The sequence below is a fragment of the Suncus etruscus genome, chromosome 18, assembly GCF_024139225.1.
Source record: "Suncus etruscus isolate mSunEtr1 chromosome 18, mSunEtr1.pri.cur, whole genome shotgun sequence".
Taxonomy (NCBI): Eukaryota; Metazoa; Chordata; class Mammalia; order Eulipotyphla; family Soricidae; genus Suncus; species Suncus etruscus.
The window spans coordinates 37,773,535-37,797,413 of record NC_064865.1 but is presented as its reverse complement, the minus strand read 5'-3'; the positions used below and the strand labels follow the sequence as shown (position 1 = coordinate 37,797,413).

At 52.2% G+C, this 23,879-nt stretch overlaps 2 protein-coding genes across 2 annotated transcripts in view; one reads left to right on the top strand and one right to left on the bottom strand.

Moving 5' to 3' along the window:
- Nucleotides 1–4,302: 4,302 nt before the first annotated feature.
- On the top strand, nt 4,303–18,513 carry LOC125996347 (ubiquinol-cytochrome-c reductase complex assembly factor 2). The gene is made up of 4 exons (XM_049765292.1): nt 4,303–4,466; nt 13,076–13,150; nt 14,404–14,473; nt 18,336–18,513. The coding sequence occupies exons 1-4, from the start codon at nt 4,329–4,331 to the stop codon at nt 18,461–18,463; spliced, it is 411 nt and encodes a 136-aa protein (XP_049621249.1). The 5' UTR covers nt 4,303–4,328; the 3' UTR covers nt 18,464–18,513.
- A 1,643-nt stretch (nt 18,514–20,156) lies between these two features.
- The window catches only part of ITPR3 (inositol 1,4,5-trisphosphate receptor type 3), a 76,724-nt gene continuing 73,001 nt past the window's right edge, over nt 20,157–23,879 (bottom strand). The window contains exons 53-58 of the mRNA XM_049765302.1: nt 23,527–23,631; nt 23,312–23,439; nt 22,575–22,740; nt 21,953–22,113; nt 20,809–20,970; nt 20,157–20,225 (exon numbers count right to left, since the gene is read on the bottom strand). Coding sequence (XP_049621259.1) covers nt 20,157–20,225; nt 20,809–20,970; nt 21,953–22,113; nt 22,575–22,740; nt 23,312–23,439; nt 23,527–23,631 — 791 coding nt within the window. The remainder of the gene's footprint in view (nt 20,226–20,808; nt 20,971–21,952; nt 22,114–22,574; nt 22,741–23,311; nt 23,440–23,526; nt 23,632–23,879) is intronic.

Here is a 23,879-nt window from a genome sequence, read left to right as displayed (position 1 = left end):
AATTACCGAAATTAATTATTTAATTACTAATGACAATGCTGGCAACCTCAGGGAACACCCTATAGGTGGGGTCATGTATTCACTCTGGTATCTGTCCCTCTCCCAGAGAAGACAATCCAGAGGTTTTTGCATTAGTTACTCCAGGCTTCTTTGATACATAAAAACCAGCTAGGTTAGATTAGCAGATAGTCTATTAACATTTGCCCTTCTTCCGGTGTTTAATGGCTCTAAGCAATAAATACCTCCGAGGACAGTCACGGCTCTCAGTCCTCAAGGCTGGGAGCGTCTGACCCCTTGCTTTTCTCTTTTATGTCTGTCTTGTTTTCTTAATCCTCAAGGCGCCCCAGCTTCAGGCCCGTCCACCCGGGGCTGGTCCCTGACAGCGCCTCCGTTTCCACTTCTGTAAAGCTTAGAGTGATAACTTCTGTCTTAATCTTCTATTAACGTATTCTCAGTGAGGCAATTTGGGTAGGCAGTCAGAACAATGTCAGTGTCCAAAAAGACAGGGTAGGAGGAGGTAAGGCGCTTAGCAACCCAGTTTGGTCCCCAGCACCACATTTGGTTCCTCCAAGGACGACCTGAACACTTCGAGGAGGGAGCCTCAGTGCTGAAATATCAGTCTATGGCTAGAATCCTCAGGAGCCCATATAGGAGGTGAGGTGAAGGGGCAGAGCTGTGCTGAAATACAGCCAACACTCACACCCTCAGTTGTTTGTCACTACACCCCCATTTCAGGGTGGGGAACTAAGCTCAGAGGGACTCATGGCCCCTAGGGTGGATGCTCAGAAGATCTATCTAGAAGCACCCCCTCCTCCTATGATCAGCACCCCAGACCCCACTTCAGCCCCAATTCATCATTATCAGCCAACACTTTGACTTCATCTCTCCTTGAAATTATTTTGTTAATTAAAGGATCTATTGGCACTACTATCACTCTGTTTGCTCAGCTACTGTCCCCGCTGAAGTGTGAACCCCTGGGGTCAGAGTGCTCATCCTGCCCCTCTAGCATCAGAGAGAGCCCAGGACCCTCATTTCTATGGTCTGTACAGTCACTAAGGGTCCTGCACCCCAACGGGCCTCAGATGTGGCTAATGCTCTGTTTCTACAGTCTTGGGGGAAACGAATTGGAAGGGTATACTTAGCAGTGCTCAGAGTTTAACTCTAGCTCTGCACTCAGGGATCACGCCTAGTGGGCTCAGGGTACCACATGGGATGCTGGGGATAGAACCTGGGTCAGTCACGTGCAAGGCAAGTGCCTTAACTGCTATACTATTCTCTGGTTTACTATTATCTTAAAATTCTGAGTAAGTTTTTAAACAAGGAACTTCATATTTTTATTTCCTATTTTTGTTTTTGGCCACATCCACTGGCCCTCAGGGATTACTCCTGGTTCTGCACTCAGATATTACTCTTGGCAGGGGCCAGAGAGATAGCATGGAGGTAAGATGTTTGCCTCGCATGCAGAAGGTCGGTGGTTTGAATCCCGGCGTCCCATATGGTCCCGAGCCTGCCAGGAGCGATTTCTGAGGGTTGAGCCAGGAGTAACCCCTGAGCGCTGCCGGGTGTGACCCAAAAACCAAAAATAAAAATAAAAGAAAGAAATCATTCCTGGTAGACTCAGGGGGACCATTTGGGATGCTGGGAATCGAACCTAGTTCAGCCACTTGCAAGGCAAGAGCTCTATCTGCTGTGCTATCATTCCAGCACACATTTTCATTATCTGTTAAGCTTCTGAAAATTAGATAATTCTAAATGATGGAAGATGAGTGGGTGAGTGGGTGGATGGATGAAAAAAGACAAAAAGATGAATGGATGGAAGAGTGAGAAGGAAAGGAGGAAGGCATGAAGGAGGGAGGATAGAAGTAAAGGAGTGAGGAAGGAGGTAGGAAGGGAAGGAAAGAGGGAGAGAGGAAGGGAAATACCATGTTACCAAGATCTGTCAGACTCCACAGTCGGACTGTTAAACCACCGAGATGAACCACAACCACAATGACAACTGGATGATTCAGAATCAGCTGCCATGGGGAATCTAGAAGACTGGTCTGTGGCTTCAGGCATCCTGTCATTCTCTACCTCTTGCCCCAAGTGCACTTTCTCCTGCAGAGGACATGTCCCCCACCCTGCCAGCCTGGGCAGCTGTGCTCCAGGCAGGTGTTCAGCTGTGGTGGGACCTCAGGCAGTTACATGGCCGTGGGGCACCAGGCATAGCACAGGGGTGCCTGGGGCTGGAGAGTAAGTAGATAAAACCTTTGCTCTCAAGAAAAGAAAGAACAAAAAGAATAAACAAAACAAAACAAAACAAATACTCTGCTGTTGGGGTCTCAGAGGAGCCATCAAAACTATGAGGCTAGGCCTCAGAGATGGCTTGGAAGAGCTGGAGCATGTGGCTTTTATGTGGGAGCCTGGGGTTTGATCCTGGTACTGCAGGGTCCCCTGAACACCCCTGGACATACCCTCCCCCAAAAGAACTATGTGGCTGTAAAAACAGCCAACAGTAAGGCTGGAGCAGAAAGGTATTACTGGGGGGCATCACATGATAGGTTTTCATCCCCCTCAACTACCTCAAGTGGACATCGCTGTATTCACCTACTGCAAGTGGGCATCAGACATCCTAAGTGCCCAGAGGGTCTCATTAATAATTCTCTTTTGGTGGGCGATGGGGCTGGACTACATCTGGTAATGCTCAGGGGATCAGTCCTGGCAGAGCTCAGAACATGATCTGATAGCACAAATCCCAGTCTGTTGCATGCAAAGTAAAAAGTGCTGGGAACTATCTCTCCAGGCCCTCTACTGATGTTTCTGAAAATTCAACTCCTTTTTCTTCTTTTGCTCTCAGGCCTACCCCAGCCTGGTTCTTGCTCTGAGCTCCTTCTCAGAGCTCAAGCTTCAGTCCAAATCCTCTTCAGAAGCCACTTTCACCTTTCTCTCTCCAGACCCTTCACAGCTGAGTCATATTACAACTCCCTATCTCAGCCTCTCCAACACATAAACAAAAGCTCAGTCACTTTTCACTTTGTGTCTAGGCGCAGTAGTTTTCCATCTCCCCTACAAATTAGATCTGGAATCTCTGGATCCACCTCTGCAACAGATAGTGAGGAAGAAAGAAGAGGTCTGGGGGAGGTCAATTGGAATGCAAAGGATGGGTCTGGCTAAAATAAGGATCAGAGCTGGAGAGATAGTACAGCAGGGAGAGACAGTACAGCAATAAGGTGCTAGCCTTGCTCACGGTAGACTCAGATTCAATTCCAGGCATCCTATGTGGTTCCCTGAATGCCACCAGGAATGATCTCCAAGTGCAGAGGCAGGAAGTAAGCCCTGAACACTGCTTGCTCAGGTAAAGAAAGATAGTGAGTGAAGAGCCCGGAGAAATAATACAGCGGTACTGTGTTTGCCTTGCACACCCAGGATGGATCCCGGCATCCTGAGACTGCCAGGAGCAATTTCTGAGCACAGAACCAGGAGTAACCCAAAATAAAAAAAAATAGTGATGATGGGGGGGGGGCATCCAAAAGATAACTTTTGGAAAAAAAAAACTGGGACATTCCACATGACGCTACAGCTGGAGATAAGAGACAGCATGATCAAACAAGTCTTTCCCGGTTGCATCAGTCAAACTTGTGCCTCCCGGCCAGACTTGGATAGGGGTTGGAGAGAAGAGCCAGAGCTAAGGAGCACTTTGGAAGAATTAATGGCAGAGAAGCAAGTGGCAGTGACTGGTGCTGGAGGGGAGGAGAGGGGGAGGGAGAGAGAGACAGAGACAGAGACAGAGAGACAGGGAGAGAGACACAGGGAGAGAGAGAGCGAGAGAGAGACAGAGAGAGAGAGAGAGAGAGAGAGAGAGAGAGAGAGAGAGAGAGAGAGAGAGAGAGAGAGAGAGAGAGAGAGAGAGAGAGAGAAGGGGTTGGGCTGGAGGCCCGAACCCTTGAAGTGTGCTATTTGTTAGATGAAGTCCAAACACATCTTCATCGAATAAAACCAACCACCTGTATTTACATGCAAATGCATCCGTTTATGCAAAACAGGAAAAAAAAACCTCCCGCAGGAGGGATTTTTAATCTGGAGCTTGTGCAAGTCATTGAGAAAGAAGCAAAAGCTGTCCCCAGGGTGCTGCGCGTCGGAAGCACCCCTGGAAGCGAGTTCTGCAGGAAGGCTAGCAAACAGCAGCGCAGAGAATAAGGACCAGCAGCGCCTCTCTCTGGAGATGCGCAGGATGCTCCCAGGACGCGCATGCTCACTCCGCCCTGCCACCCCGCCCACCCGGGCATCCTGCCCCGGCCTCAGTGCGCATGCGCCGCCCCGCCCACGGGCCGGGACTTCCGGGGCCCAAGATGGCGGCCGCCCGCTACCGGCGTTTCCTTAAGCTCTGTGAGGAATGGCCAGTGGACGAGACCAAACGGGGCCGGGACTTGGGTGCTTACCTGCGGAAGCGGGTAGCACAGGCCTTTCGGGAGGGAGAGAACACCCAGGTGACCGGACTGTGTGGGTCCGCCTGCGGCGGGGAGGCGGTTGGGGCGAGAGGGAGGAATGGACAAGGCTTGGGCGGAGTTTGCGCATGCGCTCTGCGCGCCCTTGCCCCGGGCAGCGGCCTAACGGCGGGGTCTGCGCATGCGCGCGCTTGCCCCTGGCAGCACAGGCGATATGATTCCTTTGGCCTGGGGGGACTGCAGAGAGGACCACCCAGCCCTGTCTCCCCGTTGCACGCTTTCCCCACCCGTCACACCCGACTGCATCGTGAAATCACCAAAGAGGCTCTTGGAAATAGCCGCGATGGCCAGAAACTCTTAATCATAATTCATGAGTTGAGAAGGGTTTTCTCTTTTTGGGGGGGGGGGGTAGGGGCCACATCCGTCGACGCTCAGAATTTGCTCCTGGCTCTGCATTCAGGGATTATTCCTGGCGAGTGTCAGGATCGAACCAGGGTTGAGTCCATGGAAGACAAAATGCCTTACCCACAGCACTGTCTAGCCCACCCGCCAGTCTTCCTTTTTTTAAAAAAGTGTTCTCAGGTGGTTCAGGGTTAGAACCCACAACACAGATTGCTTCTGGTCATAGTTTTAAGGTTCATTGCACCCTCTCAGTATGATTGATCTTACGGTGTTGGACACAAACCGAGCCGACTCCATTGCCCAGTGGTTGGGACCACTCTGTACACTGGAAGTGGGTCCCCAGATGTGAAGAACAGTCCTGTATCATTGCTGGCCTTCATGCAGCCCCCTGAATTCCCTAAGTCATAGAACTTGTATTGGACGCACTTTGTGTCTGCATGGTACTGTGGAAGCAGTGACGAATTCCATGAGTCCTACCCACATGAAGTTTATGGGTCATTCTAGTTCAGGATCCAGAAAAAAAAAGGCAAAGGTAACAGTGGAGGAATACTGAGATGGATATTAAATGATAGAAAGGTAATTTTAGTAACGGTAGGCCAGTATGTGACTTAAGGCAAGATGAGCCAACTCTGCACCCTTGGGCATTCCAAGAAGGGCCACAGTCCAGGAAGCAAGTGTCCAGGCATGTTTGGAAACAGTGGTAATAGTGTTGGGAGGAAGTTTTCCTGAGAACTGAGGTCCGAGGATGAGCATGTGGGGGCTTAGGGTGCCCTCCAGACTCCTGCTAGGAGTTGCACTTTGCCAGGAGCCCTTGGGATTGCGGTGAGGGAATTGTAATCATTCTGGCTGTGTGTGATGACTGAGTCATAGGGTAGGCAGGAATAGTTGCTGGGAGGCTGGCCCAGAATGATGGCGCTGGGGTCAGAGTGTCATCTGGAAGGGACCAGGCTCAGGTTGCAGTTGGAAGCTTGCGTCAACACAGCTTCCAAAGAATTTGATGCGGGTGAAGGGAAAGAGGTATGAAGGTTCCTACCAGAATTGTTTGTGTTCAGAGCAACTGAGCTTTTGCCAGTTAAAAAGATGAGATGAGAACAGGTGGGGTGTGGGAACATCTTGAGTCTGGTATTAGACACCTTAAGCTTTTCTTGTTTGCTTGTTTCTTGTTTGGGGGCCACACCCTGCAGTGTTCGGGTGTGAGCATTACTCTTGGCTCTACACTGAGGAATTAACCCTAGCGGTGTTTGGGGTACCATATGGGTTACTGGGGTTTGAACCCGTGTCTACCACTGTAGCATCTCTCTGGCCCCGAACTGATTTAAAATTGGAAATGTCAAGGCATCCGCCAGTGGTTAGATTAAAGTGTGAGCTGGGGCAAGCAGTCAGATAAGAAATATAATGCATAGCCTGAAGGGGTGACTTGCAGGATTTGGCCATGCCAGCATAGCCAGTACACATTTTCTTTTGAAACTTAATCCAGCAAAACTGGAACACGGTGGCATCATTGAAACTAGGGTGGAGATTGGAGGCTGACCGTGTATCACAAGGTCTCTGTTGGGAGGAGGGCAGCTCAAACTACTCTTCAATGCACATCCCTGCCCAAAGTCTCAGACTCTTGAAGGCCAATGTCCTGTTCCCTCCCAGCTCTGCCAATTCATATGTGTCTTCGGGTGCTGCTCCCCATGTCCTTTTCAGTGGAGCTTCCCAGGAAGAGATGAGCCATTTGTATCTTTCTCAGTAAATGTGTGAATGAATACATAAATAAATGATTGGTTATGGCTCATGAGGCAAATTATCATCTGAATTGAGTTGCAGATGTTGCTGGAGGAGACATCCTAGTGGAGGAAAGTGAGGAGGGAATCCTGTGTGCGTCTTGAATAGGGACATTCGCTTTGAACGCTTACTGTGTGTGTAGAACTGTAGGAGCTTATGCTCTTCTGCCTCTTGGACTTGATGTGGGAGGACAGCACAGGAGGGCCAAGCTTGGTCTTTGCAAGGTGTCATCCTGTGCATAGTTCTACCTTCCTATCCTTTATAGAAGGGTCCCACAGTATAAGTCATGGTGTAAGTGTTCGTCTTGGCTCTGTGGATGGTTCCAGAGTGGCTAAGGAATGCCTCCTACTGGGATTCAGGAACTTGGTACATGACTCATGGTCATTGGCAGCTACCTGATCCTGCAGTCATCCAAGAGTGCTCCTTGACCGTTCCCTCCTAGCCCTTGGGTTGCAGTAGAGAAGAAAGCCAGGCAACCTCCTCTTGGCCCTTGACTTCATGCATCTTGACAGTAAAATTGAACACTGGACAGAATTTTACTCAGTGTAATTCTAATTCAGCCGAGGGAGCTATTAATGGCCCCATTTTGCAGACCAAAGCAGGACAGTAGAACCAACAACCTATTCAGAGTCCCTGGCTGGGAAAGACAGTGAAGTAGAGTGCATTGCCCCCACCTTTGCTGCCCTGTTTCCAGATTACTGCTTCCCAGTAGAAAGGCCTCTTGCTCCATGGATTTCAGGCCGCACATGCCCTCCCTCCCTCTTCCACTTTTTAGGGATCACAAATAGTTGTGCAAAGAATTACACATCTCCCTGTTTACCCATCTGCCCAGAAGAGCCCAACTTACTAGAGAGCTAGCCCACCAAGCTGAAAGCCAGGGGGCAAGAGCAGCTTCCAGCTGTTTTCCCTCACGTTACCCTTTGGAGCATCTCACTGTCCACTCACACACACACACTTCCCCTCATCCAGAGCTGAGAGTGGGAAGCAGTGGTGCATTGGCCCCTGGTCACTCAGACCCGCATGGGTCTAGCTCCCCTTGAGTCTAGCGCCTGGAGACTCTACCACTCTCATGGAGCTTCATAAAGAGTCAGCAGTTGGGGGCTGGAGCCACAGTGCATCGGGGAAGGCCTCTTGCCTTGCATGCAGCTGACCCAGGTTTCATCCTCAGCATCTCATATGGTCCCCTGAGTCCACCAAGAGTAACCTCTGAATACTGCCAGGTGTGACCCAACACCCCTCTCCCCCAAAGAAAAGAATCGGCACAGGATAAGGTGGCTGGAAAGGAGCTGATCTTTCTGGTGAGTTTATTAAGTGCCCAAAACAAGTGGCCTAAAAGATCCCTGACCACACCCCAGTACCCTTCTACCCTTGCATTTCCCAGCTCAGGGCCATGGGGAAGGGGCTGGCGGCCAGAGAGTGCCTGGACTTGTCTATTTTTCCAAATCTCAGCACTTGCACCCAGTGGGCAGGAAGGACTTGACTTTGTTTTGGTTCTGGAGTCCTGTCTGGAAGGGTGGGGAGTGTCACAAAGGTTTGATGGAGGTCTGAGGTCTCAGTTGTCCGGGTGGGCCTCCAGCTGTCTTCAGTGACTACTGTGACAGTTTGCTACCTGCCATCTCCCAGTCACAGCCCCTGAGGTCAGGCTTGTGCCATTTTTTGTTCTAACAGGCATCTGTGCAGCACGGCTCTCCTCAGGGTTGGAGGGAAGAGAGCATCTGCGTGGGTCCCTCCTCCTTGAGAGCAGACCTCAGTGAGGGGCCCCGCTTTACTCATGGGCATTCTGCCCCATAGCCTGCCTCAGTGAAACTGTCTTCTTGGTGCCTCCCCGACTGACCATCCTACAAATGACTCTTGACTTTCAGGACCCCCACCCCCATCTCTCCCTGAGCACAGAGCTTGACTAGATTGTAGTTATTGGGATTCTTGCCTCAGGTGAAGATCCTGCCTGCCTCTCCTGGGTGGCCTCTCCCCACATCCCAGTCCATCCTGGTATTCCCCCAACCCTTCCCAGTGAGGGCTCCAGCTCTGAAGTCTGCCCTCCCTTAAGTGAGGGGCTCAGCACTGTGACCACAGTGGCGCTTCAGGCCTTGCAGTTTGCCCTGCCTGTGTTCAGTGTTCCCTGCTGCCTATCTGGTCCCCATAGCTTAGCCACAGCCTCTCCAGGCCCAGGCCAGGTGTTCCTGGTGTCTTGCCTCCAACCCCTGCAGTCCTCCACAAGTAGGTGCTCAAATGTGGTTTTGCTTGACTCTTTGGGAATCGCTCCCATCCAGGAGTGGACTCTTTCCAGAAGTTCATTAGCAAGTCATGAAAACCTTCCTTCATAGATCCTCCTGGCCCCAGTCCAGCTCCACGTTAATTAGCAAAGCAATTTGCCAAACCCTTGCCCCAAAAAAGTGCTTATGCTTCCCTTTGTGCGACTCCAGAGGCCGTTGTACCAATGGCTGTCACCACCCAAAATTCAATTTTGAAAATCAACATCAGTGCCTGCGGCAGCACCGATGTAGATTTGTATATATAAAAGTTTAATATGGTAAAGAGAAATTTACTGAACGACTGAGCAGGGGAAATGCAGAAAGAGCAAAAATAGAGCCATAAAGGACACTCTGTCAGTTGAACATCTATTTTGTTCACGTTTAGGGAGCTAGAGCTGAATTTTTCATAATGTCCCTCTGCTGCCTTCTGCAGACCCAGCCCTGCTTTTAGTCCTAAATGTCCATAATCTCATGGTGTGCGGATGCAAAAAATCGGGAGATTTAAAGCTTGTAAGTAAAGATACTTCTAGAAGGTGGGGTGCCTGCGACTGAGCAGATCTGAGTGGGCCGTAGGTGTGTTAAAGCTCCTGGGATTAGAAGAGATTCTGCCCCGTCCTTTGAAGTTGCACCCAGACACTCCCACTTGCTGAGTTTGGGGCAGGAATGACTTGGTTGTCTGGAAAGTGGCGCCTCCGAGGCCCCTCCCTGCACCCAGCTGCTTTCATGCCCTCTGCACTCGCCAGCAGACCGCAAATGAGAAGTGGGGTGACCAGTTCTGGTGGCTTCTCCCATTGTGCGGTTAATTCCGGGACCTGTCGTTCTCACTGGGCTAGGCGCTGTGGCTGCGAGGTTGATCCTGGTGATGTCCTTGCCACCTTGTGTGGCCCAGAGCGGCTGGAGTCACATTTATTTATTTATTTACTTATTTATTTATTTACTTGGTTTTTGGGTCACAACCAGCTGTGCTCAGGGGTTACTCCTAGCTGTTTGCTCAGAAATAGCTCCTGGCAGGCACGGGGGACCATATGGGACACCGGGATTCGAACCAACCACCTTTGGTCCTGGATTGGCTGCTTGCAAGGCAAACGCCACTGTGCTATCTCTCCCGGCCCTTATTTTTGGTTTTTGGCCCACATTAGGTGATGCTCAGGGACTACTCCTGGCTGTGTGCTCAGAAATTGCTCCTGGCTTGGGGGACCATATGGGATGCTGGGGATCAAACTGCCACCCGTCATAGGTCAGTGCATGCAAGACAAGCTCCCTACCACTTGCGCCACCACTCCAGTCCCTGGAGTCACTTTGTATTGTGCACACAGACCCTTTGCTCTTTGCCCCTTCCTCCCTCTGCACCCTCTGCCCTGCTGTTCTGTCTGGGAGGGGACTTGTAGGAGAGGAGGTGGCCTTGCTTTTCCTCTGGAGGGAACACAGGCGATGGCTGGGGGGCCTCTGGCAAGATCCCTTCCCATGGCTTTCTGGGGAGGGGGTCATCTGGTCTGAAGGTGGGATGCAGGGTAAGGGCATAAGGAGGAACATGGGTCAGGGACTGAGCTTAGACTGAGGGTGTCTGCAGGGACAGGTCCCAGTGAAAGGTCCTCAGTGAAGCAGGTGCCTCCTCCAATGGGAGGTAGGGGTTTGGTTTGGGGGCCTCACCTGGAGGTACCTCAGGGCTTATTCCTAGCTCTGCTCTCGAGAATCATTCCTGGTGATGCTGGGCTGCCAGGGATGGAACCCAGGTCAGCTGTGCACCCTCCCCACTGTACTTTTGCCCCACACTCCCCGCTCCATATTTGACCCCACTGAGCTGACCTGATCGCAGAGAGCCAGAGAAGGGGGTCACATGGGGAGTGAGGTGCAGCCACTTTGCATCTCTTCCTTGTTTCCTTGTCTTATACCCTACGCTCTCCCTCCCCACCGTCACCGGCTGGTACCACTGCTCGCTAATGACAGCTAACTGCCCTCATCAGGCCTGAGGCACCCCAACCCCTCCTGCTCCTCTACCTTGACCCTTACGGATCCCTCCACACCCCTCATAGCACGGTTGTGTAGTCTCTCTCTTCACCACCTAAGCAGAGACTGAGTGTCCGCATCCAGCCCTAACTGTCTGGCCATTGCCTCATGTCCCTCACACAGCCCCCAAGTTGGGAGGGACTATATTATTTTTATTACCTTTCCTTTGAAGAGAAAGGTCACAGCAGGCCTGGTGCTTCGAAAGTGGACAGACCTGAGTGACGGGGCCAAGCAGCTGCCCGGGAAAGGGAAAAGGGCCCTGACAGCTGAAGGCTGAGGGTTTGCAGGGGCCTTTGTAGCCAAAGGGGAGAGAGGTGGCTCGGATCGTTGTCCTCGATCTGAAGGGTCAACTGTGCTTACATCAGCATGTCCTTGTTCTGAGGAAACGTCCTGAGGAGACATCCTGAAATGCGGTGACTTGAAGGGGTGCAGGCCACAACCCATTCCTGATGGGTCAGAAAGGGGTGCAAGCAGAGAGGAGAGAGTGAGAGCGCCAACGTCATGGGAGGTTTTGTCTGTGGGAAGCCAGGGACGGTGGAGTGGGGGGCCTGGTGCTGGAGGTGAGCCTGTGTGGTGGGGCCCTGTTCTCGCACCTGGACACTGTGTGGGCTGTGGAAGCAGGAGGCAGCCACTCTAGAAGGACAGAGAGAACTGGCCAACAAAGGATGAGATGCAGCTATTTTTTGAGCCTCTAAATCAGTCTTTGATACTTGCTGCTCGCTTTCCTTTCCAGCCTGTACTTCTGGTACATGCGCTGGGTTATGCATATCCTGCTGAATACCCAGTGTTCAAAACGGCTGCTCTGGTCTTGGTTATTTGGTTTGGGGGCCATACCTGGCCACGCTAGGGACTATGTCCAAGTCTGTACTTGGGGGTCACTTCCAGTGGTTCTCCAGGTAGTGCTAGAATTGATCCTGGGCCTCCTGCATGTAAAGTATGTGCCCAGCCCAGGGAGTTTTCCCTCCAAAATGCAGGCTGTGGAATTGTGTTCCCGGTGGACTTGCCCACCCCAGCTGATTGCCCCATCCGAGTGGCCAGCTGGTCGTCTTTCTCTTTGCTCTACAGCGGGGGGTCTCATTGGCCATGCACAGAGGCAGAAGTGGAGCTGCCTTATTAAAGCGCTTAGCAAATGTTTTATTTATGTTCTGCCTTCTTCAGGAAAGGATTTCAGTTAGAAAAATTCATTTGAATTCTGGGGAAAAATCTAAAGGAGAAAGTTTTGTTCTGGTGGGCTTTTGAGAATTCTTGGCAGAAAGATAAATAATAACTAGGGCAGAAGGAAGAGAAAACTAAAAAGGGATGTGAAAGGGAAAGGCACCTCCTCTCCTTGCTTCCAGAAGCCCTGGAGTTCCTAGCAGGAGCACTCAAGTTTGGGGGACCAGATTTCTGTGTTGCCCACTTTCTATCTGCAAGGTTCCGGGGTGTGGGGCCTTGTCCTTTGTAGCAGAGCCTCACTGGGCTCCCCTCTTGGTCTCCTTGAATCCCCTCCTCATCTTTATGTTCTTTCCTGGTGAAAGTTCAACAGCTCCCCACTTAGCACAGATGAAAGCTGCTCAGATGATTTCTTGCCTTTGCTTTCATAAAAGGTTCTTTATTTAACACATTTCATATTGAAGCTCTTGTGGGGCCGGGAGATAACTCAAAGGGCTGGAGCACATGCTTTGCATACAGGAGCCGTGGGTTCAGTATTCCCCCCACCCCCCACATCCCCATACTGCCAGACTCGGTAACACTGCTGGGTACAGTCTTGGTTGCTGCTGGAGAGGTGCTCAGAAAAGGAGGGGGAGCATGTTTTTTTCCTCTGATCCAGATTCTTTTTCCTGCTGCCCCTCCCCCTTGTGCTGGCCCCATCCTTTCTGCTCCCCAGCTCCATGTACCCTTCAGAACCTGGCTGAGTCTCCCTCCTGCCATCTACTCATCCCCCTGACCATGTGGACCCCCAATTTTCTCTGCCTTTCTTTTGTGATCTCTCCCACTATAGCTCCCAGAGGCTCAGCACAAGGGTCACTGCTGGATGGCATTTTCTACAGGTTGGGGCCCTGAATTTGGAGTGGGGCTGGGGACCTTACTTCACAAAGCTGATTACTCATGTGGGCACTGGAGGACAAATTTGCCTGCCCAAACATCCTACTAAAGATGGGGCTTCCAGAGGCACAGACATGGGGGGTTGGGGGTGGGTCACGCATCTCATGTGCCTGGGGCTCTCTCTTTGTCTTACAGGTCCAGGATCCTGAGGCCTGTGACCAGATGTATGAGAGCTTAGCGAGACTCCATTCCAACTACTACAAACACAAGGTGAGTGGAGCAGCAACAACCACTCCAAACCCATGAAAAGTTGGTTATTTATCATACTTTGTATAGAATTGTATTGGTTTTTTGGGGGGAGGGGATTGGGGTTTTTGTTTGTTTGTTTGTTTATGGGTCACGCCGGCAGCACTCAGGGGTGCTGACTCTACGCTCTTCTAGAAATCGTACCTGGCAGGCTTGGGGGACCATATGGGATGCTAGGATTGGAACTGTTGGGTTTTGAACTACCGTCCTTCTGCATGCAAGGCAAACGCTCTACTCCATGCTATCTCTCGGGCCCCAGGGCTTTTTGTTTGTTTTATGGGGTTTTTGGGTCACACCCAGCAGCACTCAAGGGTTACTCCTGGCTCTGTGCTCAGAAATCGCTCCTGGCAGGCTCTGGGTACCATATGTGATGCCAGGGATCAAATCCAGTAGGCTGTGTGCAAGACAGACATTTCTACCTGCTGTGCTATCACTCCAGTCCCCAGGATTGTAGTTTTGCTCCTTTGACATGTAACTAGTAATTTCTAGCAAACTGATGAAGGTGCCCGGCTGAGTAAGGTGCTGGTTGGTCATCTTAATAGAAGCGCCAGCTGGTTCCAACTAGCATCCATGGTACGCCAGTCTGTGGAGCTCAGGCGTCATCGCCCACCCGCTTGCTCCGACAGCATTGCTCTTTCTCTGTCCTTGTGATAATTACAGGCTGACAAAGTCCTGTCAGAGTGGGGGTTTCTATCTGATAGGACATTCATATCTGAATTTCCTCAGTTCTGACGTAATTACTGTCAAATTGCATTTAGTATTGCCTTTCCCCAGACTTGAAAAACATGTCCAGTCACTCCATAAATGCTTATGGTGCAAGTTCAAGTGTCCAGCCCACATAGTATGAAATAATTCCCCTAAATCCTCAGAATTGAGGTGTGTTTGCAAACAGCGGCCTGGACACCTCCTGAGAGCTTGTGGTAAATGCAGAGTCACAGATCCACTGAATTGTAACCCTCATTTCCCAAGCAGGTGGACTACTTGCTTACTGGGATTGGTAGCCCCCTAGCTAGGTAACGGGGTCTTGCCATGTGGTCTTGGACCTGCAGGTGGCGCTGCCCTCTATGCCAGGCCTCTGGCCCAGAAATACAGTCTGAACTGGATATCCAACCCTCCTCCAGGATGGTCTTGTGTGTGTGGGGGTGGGGGGGGGTGGGGAGGGGGGTTTCAGAGCTAATGTCCCTGACCTCTCTTCATCTCTTTCTCCTTGTGCGTAGTACCCTCGGCCCAGAGACACGAGCTTCAGTGGCCTGTCCCTGGAAGAATACAAGCTGATCCTGTCCACAGGTATTGAAGCCACAACCCTCTGTTCTGATTGGGTTGCAAGTTATGCAGTTTGAATGACCAAGGGGAATTGTCTAATAAGACAGCCAGGCTTGATAGAAAGTCGTGTGGAAATAGCCCAGAGGAAATACCGAAGCTGTGGGGCTCAAGCTTCTTGACCGTAGGATATAGCGAAGGTCAAAGGCATTATTTAAAATAGAAAAATCCATCTTTAGAGCTTTCACATTCAAGGGCTGGGCAGCAGGGAACAGGGGAATTGTATTTGCCAAATGGAAGTAGTTGAAATCAGGATGGAAGGAAAATGAATTTATTTTTATGGTCCTAAGGGGGCTTTATAAACAATGAGGGTTTTAATTAAAACAAAAAACCATTCAATAACCATCTATGGGGATATCCGCCTGAGAGCTATCCAACCTAGAGGGACAAAGTATGTGGCTTAGACAGGGGTTCAACTAGCTTGGTTTGGAAGTCATTGATAGGCCCCAGTTAAGGAGAAAGGGGCCAGAGAGATAGTACAGTGGGTGGTGTACTTGCCTTGCACACAGCCAATCCAGATTTGATCTCAGCACGATCTCTCTCCTAACCCCCAATACTACCAGGAGTGATTCCTGAATACAGAGCCAGGAGTAACTCCTGAGCACTGCCAGGTATGACCCAAACCAAAATAAATAAATACAAGTCAAGGAGAAAGAGGAGAATTTGCTTTTCTGCCTTTCTTTTCACCCTTTCCCCCCATCGCCATTGTTACTGAGGGACAAACGGGGCAATGGTGGGGTGGTCTGGGTTAAAATAGGCAGGTTCTGGAATATTACTTTTTTTTTTCTTGGTTTTTTTTTGTTTGTTTGTTTGTTTTTTTGTTTTTTTTTTTTGGGGGGGGTCACACCCAGCAATGCTCATGGGTTACTCCTGACTCCATGCTCAGAAATCGCTCCTGGCAGGCCCGGGGGACCATTGGGATGCTGGGATTCGAACCAATGACCTTCTGCATGAAAGGCAAAGCCTTACCTCCATGCTATCTCTCCGGCCCCGAATATTACATTTTTTTTTTTTTTTTTTTTTTTTTTTTTTTTGGTTTTTGGGCCACACCCGGTAACGCTCAGGGGTTACTCCTGGCTATGCGCTCAGAAGTCGCTCCTGGCTTGGGGGACCATATGGGACGCCGGGGGATCGAACCGCGGTCCGTCTCCTAGGCTAGCGCAGATAAGGCAGGCACCTTACCTCCAGCGCCACCGCCCGGCCCCGAATATTACATTTTTTATTGTCAAGGATATAACATATAAAAATAGACTAACCTTTTCTGGGAAAGTGTGGCCTTAAAACATCTGCCTTCTGGTACTCTAGAAATTTCTTTCATCTTAGCTGCTTAGTTAGCAGCTAAGCTGTAGGGATTTGATCTTCCAGAAAACTTCAGAACAGATTAAAACCCAGAGGTGTCACCTGCCATTGTGTGTCAAATGATCCTATTTTTTTTGTTTGTTTTTGTTTTTGTTTTTGGGCCACACCCGGCGGTGCTCAGGGGTTACTCCTGGCTGTCTGCTCAGAAATAGCTCCTGGCAGGCACGGGGGACCATATGGGATGCCAGGATTCGAACCAACCACCTTTGGTCCTGGATCAGCTGCTTGCAAGGCAAACGCCGCTGGGCTATCTCTCCGGGCCCCAAATGATCCTATTTTTATTACGATGCTCTTTGGAAAACTGGGGTGGAGAGATTTTTTTTTTCCAATCACAATATTTGCCATTTTAAAAATACATTCTGCTGCATACAATATATATGTTTATATATGTGTATTTATATATTATAAATACAAACATCTTCCCCTGTTCCTGGGCCCATGAAATTTACCTGCATTAGTGCACAGTATCATTACAAGGACCACAGAAAATTGTAAGTGAACTTGAAGTTAGACTGGAAATAAGTTCTAGAGGCTCAGCTTCTGCCCTTTGTTAATCCTCAGAGATGCCTGAGGACTCAAGAACAGGTAGGCCCCAGTGCAGGAGGGAATGATGCAAGGCTTCCCACCTTAGGCCTAAGTGTTCAACTTTGGGAAGTTTGACAGCACACCTCAAGTTTTCACTGCAACGACAAATGCTTCCTCTCAGGAGACAAGGTACCTGCTTGACAGTGGGAGAGTTACAAGTACTGCTGAATCTGGGGTGCCTACAGTGTTCGTCACATAGAGTCCCAACAGTGTCAGGTCCTGGAGACTCTTCACAGAGGTCTCATGGCTCATAGGTGGACAGGGAAATCCTGTATTCCAACTGTTGGAAACCACAGGCCCAGAACAAGGGCTGGAATGGGGCTTCTGGTGGTATGATATGTGCCCTAATGTAGTCAGGAACCCACTGAGTCTGTGTGAGGTGCCAGGAAGTACCTGAAGTGCTTGACTATTGCTTTGCCTGAGGACACAAATCCCAACACTGCTGGGTGTGGCCCAACAGTACAAATAATTTAAATTGTACTTACCTTTCTGTTGGGGAAAGTTTTTTTCTTTCTGTCCTTTCTTTGAGGTGCCAGGGCTCAAACCCAGGGCCTTACACATGGCAAGGAAAGCATTCTTACACTCAGCCCCTGCCCCAGATCTTCTCCAGAAGTTTCAGCAAGCAGAATTTAAACTATGAAATTCAACTATTTTATTTGGGGGATTTTTTTTTTTTGGAGGGGGGGGTCACACCCAGCAGCACTGAGGGTTTACTCCTAGCTCTGTTCTCAGATATTGCCCTTGGCAGGCTCAGGGGACCATATGGGATGTCAGGATTCAAACCACTGTTCATCCTGTGTCGGTTGTGTGCAAGGCAAATGCCTTGCCGCTGTGCTATCGCTTTGGCCTCTAAAAAGGTTTCTTAATTTTTTATTTTTAGGCCCCACAGGCAGTGCTCAGGGTTTACTCCTGGCTCTGTGCTCAGGAATCATTGCTGGTGATGCTCAGGGGACCATATGGGTTGCTAGGGATCAAATCTGGGTCAACTTCATACAAGGCAAGTGCCCTCCCTCGCGTGGTATCCGGAGCTGAAAAGCCACGATGCTGGAGACCCTGTGTGGATTATATTTACAAGTTAACCCCAGAACCAAGGATTGTCTGGCTCCAGATGCTCCAGACTGAGAAGCCCTGCTTTGATCTTTTAAGCAGGGCTGTCTGTGTGTGTCCATCCTAAAAACAAGGCCCCTTCCAGCACTGTCATCATCTTTGGCTTCATTTGATTTTTGAACCACCCCATAGGTAACCTGGGGGCTGTTCCTACTTGGTGCTCAGGACCAAACCCTGGCCCCTGGCAGCAGACCATGATGCAGCCCATTAAGCCATCTCTCTGGCCCCTTAACCAACATTTCTTGAGTGCCAGATAAGTTACCGTATTTATTTTAATCCTCATAGCCTTTGCCTTTGAGACAGGTTTTTTTTTTTTTTTTTTTTTTTTTCTTTCCCTCTTACCTAAAGCCTAAGGAAAAATAAATTTATATAAGGAGACTGCAGGGGGGAAGTTCTGGGCAGGGACTCACTGTCCCCTCCTGGTGTCTTTGCCCCCACATCCTGATGCTGAGCATGTGAAGCACATGAGGAACCGGAGACACTGCACCCTGGGTAGGGGGGTGGCAGGCCCATGTGGGAGCAGTGTGTGGCTCTGTTTCTGGGGAGAAGCATGCAGGCGCTGGAGCCTCTCAGAGATGGTACGGGGGTGCAGCTGTTAGGTTGTGTCATGTGCAGAGCCCGAGTGGCCCCTGAAGTTCCTTTCCCATTACCTTATCTGATTTGCTGATCAGAACTTGGGGCTCTGCTTCCCTTTTTCTAGAAACTACTTTGGGGGATACAAGGCCATGCTCGTGTAGAAGAGAGTTCACTGTCTGGCTTTTCTTCACCCCCTTTACAGACACCTTGGAAGAGTTTAAGGACATGAACAAAGGCATGTGGAAGAAACTGCAGGAAAAGTTCGCCTCCCGGAGTCCCGAGGAGAAGTACAAGGCCTGGACTCAGCCCTTATCTCGCCCACGCACCTAAGCACAGCCCATATGTTGCATCGGAAATAAAACTGCCCTGATTTCCTCGTCCTCACTGTTCGGGAATGACACAGAGTCTCAGACAAAGGGAGCAGCGTTGTGCACTGAAGAGAGCCTTGGCCCAAGAGAGCAGGGCGACTGGGCCAGCTCCACCGGGGCGGGGAGTCCCCGGGAGAGGAAATGCTGCAGCCTGGTCTCTGCCCGGGCCCAGGGCCGAGAGGGAAGGTGCTTCCTGCACAGCACAGCAGCTGCCCCCCGCCCCTCCACTGGGCTCTTGACTGGCTCCTGGCAAGGTTCTCAGGCTCCCTTTTGTTTGTAGGAGCTCCTGGGAAATAGCCAAAAATAGTAAATATTGAAAGAGGCATCCTGTGGCAAGCAGAAAGCATTGGGAGGCGGCATGGCATGGAATGGCCTGGGGAGGAGGAAAGGCTGGCTGGCCCGCCTTCCCTGTCTCCCAGCCCCCAAACCTCTGGGACTGCTCCCCAATTCTCCAGGATGACTCCCAGGTTGGAACAAGTCCTCTTCCCTGTCAGCTTGGGAGTCACGTTGGCACACAGACAAGCCAGGCAGGCCTGGGGCGTGGCTCGCTCACCTCATCACTTTGGGAAACCTTAGCATTTACTAGCAGGCCTTGGTTCCCTGCTCGTGGAAAGAATGGGGGCCCACAGCACCTCTTGCTGGAAGAAAGTTGAAATGTGTTTTGGGGGGCCAAGTTTGCTTTGTCGGGTTTTGGGCCAACCCAGGTGGTAATGGGGCTACTCTTCAATACATACTCAGGGTTTCCCTCCTGGTAGTGCCAGGGATTGAACCCAGGCTCTAAATGCTTGTATGCCATCCTCCACACCCTCTCTAGGGCCAACCTGGAGGTAAAGTGTATTCTGTACTTCAGTAGTGCCTGTGCACCTCTGGAAATGTGTAAAATGCGTAGGATTGCAACAGAAACCAGCCCTGCTGCAGGTCTGGGGGAGGTGACGGTTACAGGTGTGCATTCCTAGAGGCCTAGGTAGCTGGCCTTTGGGATCCGTTCCCACAGACCCCAAGCAGAAACAGCATCTCCGAATGGTCTAAAGTCTCTTCATTTATTTATGGAAATTAATATTAGTTCTCAGGTGAAAGGATTTGTAAAACACCAAAAGGGGAGGGGCAGTCAAAACTAGCTACTAGATACCCCAGCCTTGCCACTTGGGCCAGGCTCCTCAAGTGGAGGAGATCTTTGGGTCCCCAGTCCGGCTGGGCTGAGCAGGAGGCAACCTGGACCAGGAAGGTGAGGCGCGCACACCCAACCCAGCAGATGTGCGCACTGGGGGTTCCACGCAGCCCTTGGGGGTGCTGAGCACAGCCCCAGGAATAAGTTAAGTAAAAAGCCCTAAAGTCATAGCAACAGTATGACTGCGCCTCCCCCAGAGCAGGCGGCCTCCAAATGTAGTGCTTGGAACAGACGTGACCCTCTCCTGTCACCCACAAGGAGGAAAACAGAAAAAGCGACAGGCCTTTAAAAGACGTCTCCGGCTAAGGCATTAAGGCAAGCAGTCCCTGCCCCGATCGGCCTGGAAAGCAGGACCCTCGGCTCACTGGCTCCCCTCCACGCTGGCCAGAGCCAGACTTGGCCTGGAGGTGTCGAGCCGGGGCTGGGGCCTCAAGGCGGGCGCTCTTCATCTCCGCATCTGTCACACACATGCCGCGGGGGCTGCTGCTCAGCGGCTCATGCAGTTCTGGACGTCCACGAAGCCCAGGCGCTGCCGGCGTTTCCGCTGCTCCGTCATCTGGGGGGAGAAGTGCCAACAGGTCGGATGGGCCCGGCGCCTTCGCCACTGGCACTACACAAAGGCCGGAGCCCGCCCTGCTCCGAGGCTCCAGCTGCCTGCTGGGCGGCACTGGCAGCTGGCCCAGGCCCCTGGGGCGCACAAGGATGTGAACCCCAATCCCTCGTCCTCAGCGATGTGTCACAAACCCATGATTTGGCGCAGCTGGGAGAGCAGCCCACCCGGGAGGGGCTGCTGGTTCTATTTAGTCACTGCCGGATGCCGGGGGTGTTGGGGCGAGTTGGGGGCTGCCTCACCCTCATCCCCACACCTCACAGCTGCTGGCTGGGCCTAACTGCCAGGGGAGACAGACCCAGGTCCCCGAACTGAGACCAGCACAAGAGGAGACCCAGAGCCTCCCATGGCTGCCCCCCTACTCCTCCCCCCCTGCCAGGTCACACTGCCCCGCATGGAACAGGGCTCCAGAGTGGGGTTCAGCGAGAGGAGCAGAGTCCAGGGTCTTGGCCCTAGAGGTGAGGATGGGAGGGATGGGGCTCTAAGGATGCTATAGGTAGGAGTTTGAGGGGCGGCACGCTCTACACACCTGCTCCTTGAGCTCGTTGAGCTGGGCCGTGAGGTGGGACACAAGTTTCATGGTGCAGTTGAGCTTCTCCTGGAGAATCCGGATCTCATTCTGCTCCCCCTCGCCCTCGTTGCTCACCAGGGACATGGCCCTCATCCGCGGGAACCAGTCCAGGTTCTTGTTCTGAAAAGGACCCCGCGAGCCAGGCCCAGAAAACAGTAATGTGGGGGAGTCTTCCACCACACCCTGGACAGAACAACACCCCGGAGCCTGACCCTAAGACACAGCCAGAGTAGGCAGAGGGCAGGGAAGGGCAGTTGGCAGACTGACAGGACACCTGCCTGGACCCCAGTAGGCCTTTGCATTCAGAATCTGTCTCCTTCCCGCCTTGCCCAGTCCCACACCCCAGGAAGATGCCCAGTCAGAGGACAGGGAGGGAGCAGAGGCTTGGCTGGCACAGAACTGTGTCTGAGATGCAAAGGCCACATTTCCCAGCAGAGCGGGAGGGCAGGAGAGGGTCACAGTGCTGTCGCTGGTTCCTGCCGCAGCTGTGAATTCTCAGACCCACAGATAAAGCTGTGCTCGAGGACCAGTTCAAAATAGGGATTTAAAAAACAAGTCACACCCACGCACACGCCCCATATCCCCATAAACAGATATTTCCTCCGAGTATGCAATCTAATCTGGGCGGTCACTGGAAAAGGCGCCACCACGGATTGAATTCGGGGGTTCCCTTTGCCCTAACTGCTACTTCCCTCTCAGTGTTCTTTCACTGCTCTGGCTGCTTACAAAAATTGGACGGAATAAACCTGATTCCTCCCAAGTGTCAGTTTCAAGTCTTTCCAGCCTGACACCCACCAGGCCTAAGGGAAGCTGCCTCCCTTTTCACAGCCAGGGAGACACACCTCGCCCCGCTGTGGGCAGGTTCCCTCCCACCCTCCCCATCTGGGTGCCAGCCACGCAGCAGCCACGGCTGGCTGGGGCCACCCTGGCCTCCTTGCGGCTGACAGGCCCACTGTGTGGCGCGGAGGCGTGGGGGCACACCCTATGCTGCCCTGGCGGCCAGCCGGCTCCAGCTGCAACTCTGTTCCCTGAGGCCTCCCCTCGAGTGTCCACAGCTGTCCCCAGGCAGTGCACACCAGGCCACTTCCCCCGAGGCCCGCACCTTGATCATCTGGGCCACGTAGCTCTCAGGCCCCGTGTAATCTGTCTTGTTTTTCACCCGGACCAGCACGATGAAGTACAGATAGTTCCACATGTTGTGCTCGAACTTGATGTGTTCCTCAAATGACACTGTCTTGTTATCAAACTTATCCCGCTCCAGACCTGGGGGTGGATGCAGAGCACAAGGGGAACCAGGCAGTCTTGGAGGGCTGCCTGGTGGGTGACCCGGGCAGGCTGGGCTGTCCCAGCACTTGAGGCAGAGCTGCTGTGCGCGCACGTGCCGGCCTGCTTCTGCCTATTTAGGTCACTTCTATTTAAAGCCCCAGTCACTTAGCCCTGGAGATCCCACCTGCCATAGCTGCAGCCTCCGTGCCGGCAGCTAAGGACTGTGGGAATTCACGCCAGAGCTGGACAGAAACACCTGCTCCTTAACCTGCCCTGGGATGGGGGGTTAAGGAGGGGCTACAGGGTCCAGAGGTTGGACTGCCATTTCTCCATCTGTTGATGGAGAGAAGACCTCAAGAAAGAGCTTCTGTGCACCCTTCCCACCCTTTTCTATGCCTCGTGTGCGGTTCGGCCTGCACTCCCCACTTCTTGGATGAGCCCGGGGAGCGGGGCCTCACCGCAGATGAAGCATGTGGTCTTCAGAATCTCCTCCTTCTTCTGCTTCTCGCTCCGCAGGTCAGCAAAGGTGTCGATGATCACCCCGAAGATGAGGTTCAGCACGATGATGATGACGATGAAGAAGAACAGGAGGTCGTAGACCACGCGGGCCGGAAAGAGGGACTCCTGCAGGACGAGCAGGGGGCTGAGCCCAGCAGGCAGGGCTAGGCTGGGGTGGGGGGATGTCAGGGGAGCCAGCCTGGGGAAGGGAGCTTGGGGTGTGGGGCTGCGGGAGGAAACAAGCCTCCAGCTCCCAGGCCATGAACACAATGGAAGCGGGGTCCCAGCCTTGGGAGGAGTCCCAGCCCAAGACTGACTATGGGCTGGGAAACAGTGGGCTCAGGGTGGGTATGGGGAGCCAAAGTGAAGGGCCCAACTGAGTCAGGCCAGGAGACAGCTCTGCCCTTCCTCTGTTGTCTTCAGGACTAGCAGCTCCCACATGCCCCGAGCCAATCTCTGGCTAAAGACAAATGTTCTAGGGGGTGCTGGCTGGCCTCAGGCCTTTAGAAAGCTGACTCAGTTTCCCTGGCCTGCTGTGGGCTGGCCCAGGGCTGTCCAGCCTGACACTGCCCTATTGGGCATGCCTAGTTAGAGCTAGGTCCTGACTCTTTGGCTCTCCCCTAAGAGCACCCACAGGTGGGCCGGCAAACCCAAGGGACCCCTGACAGGAATGAGATGCAGGGCCAGGGGCACTCACATCTTTGGAGGGCTTGCGGAGGATGTCACCCACGCCACCGCCATTCCGAAGTCCATGGTTCATGACGGTGACGATACACATGAGCAGTGTGTCACAGGCCCGCTCCGTGTCTTCCAGCTCCTCGTCCTCTGCAGAGGAAGTTTGTGCTCAGAGCCGGGTCAGCCCCCTGGGCCTGCCCCTGCCCTTGCCACACCCGGCCCCCACAGCCCCCTCACCTTCCAGGATCTTAGGCACCGAGACCTCTGAGTCACAGTTCACGTTGTCACTGCCACACGTGCCCATGAAGGCCGCAGCCTCTGGTGTCATCCCCAGAGGGTTGGCTAGAAGGGTCAGGGGAAGGTCACCAGAAGGCAGTGACCATCTTCTTGGTCCTGTCCCCAGCATCACCCCCTCCAGGAAACCTTCCTTTGATGGTCCCTACTCTGGCTACTAGCGAGTGTTCTTCATGCCCGACACCCCCTGGGAGTGAGCCTTTAGGAAGCAGGGAATATGCATCAACCAACTGTAATAGGAATGGCGGGCCAAGGAGCCCCTCCCAGAATGGGCTGCTCCCCTCAGAATGCCCCAG

Coding starts and splice junctions, on each gene's coding strand:
- LOC125996347 (XM_049765292.1), top strand. CDS start 4,329: ATGGCGGCCGCCCGCTACCGGCGTTTCCTTAAGCTCTGTGAGGAATGG. Junction 13,151..14,403: donor CCAACTACTACAAACACAAG/GTGAGTGGAGCA, acceptor CCTTGTGCGTAG/TACCCTCGGCCCAGAGACAC. Junction 14,474..18,335: donor CAAGCTGATCCTGTCCACAG/GTATTGAAGCCA, acceptor CCCCCTTTACAG/ACACCTTGGAAGAGTTTAAG.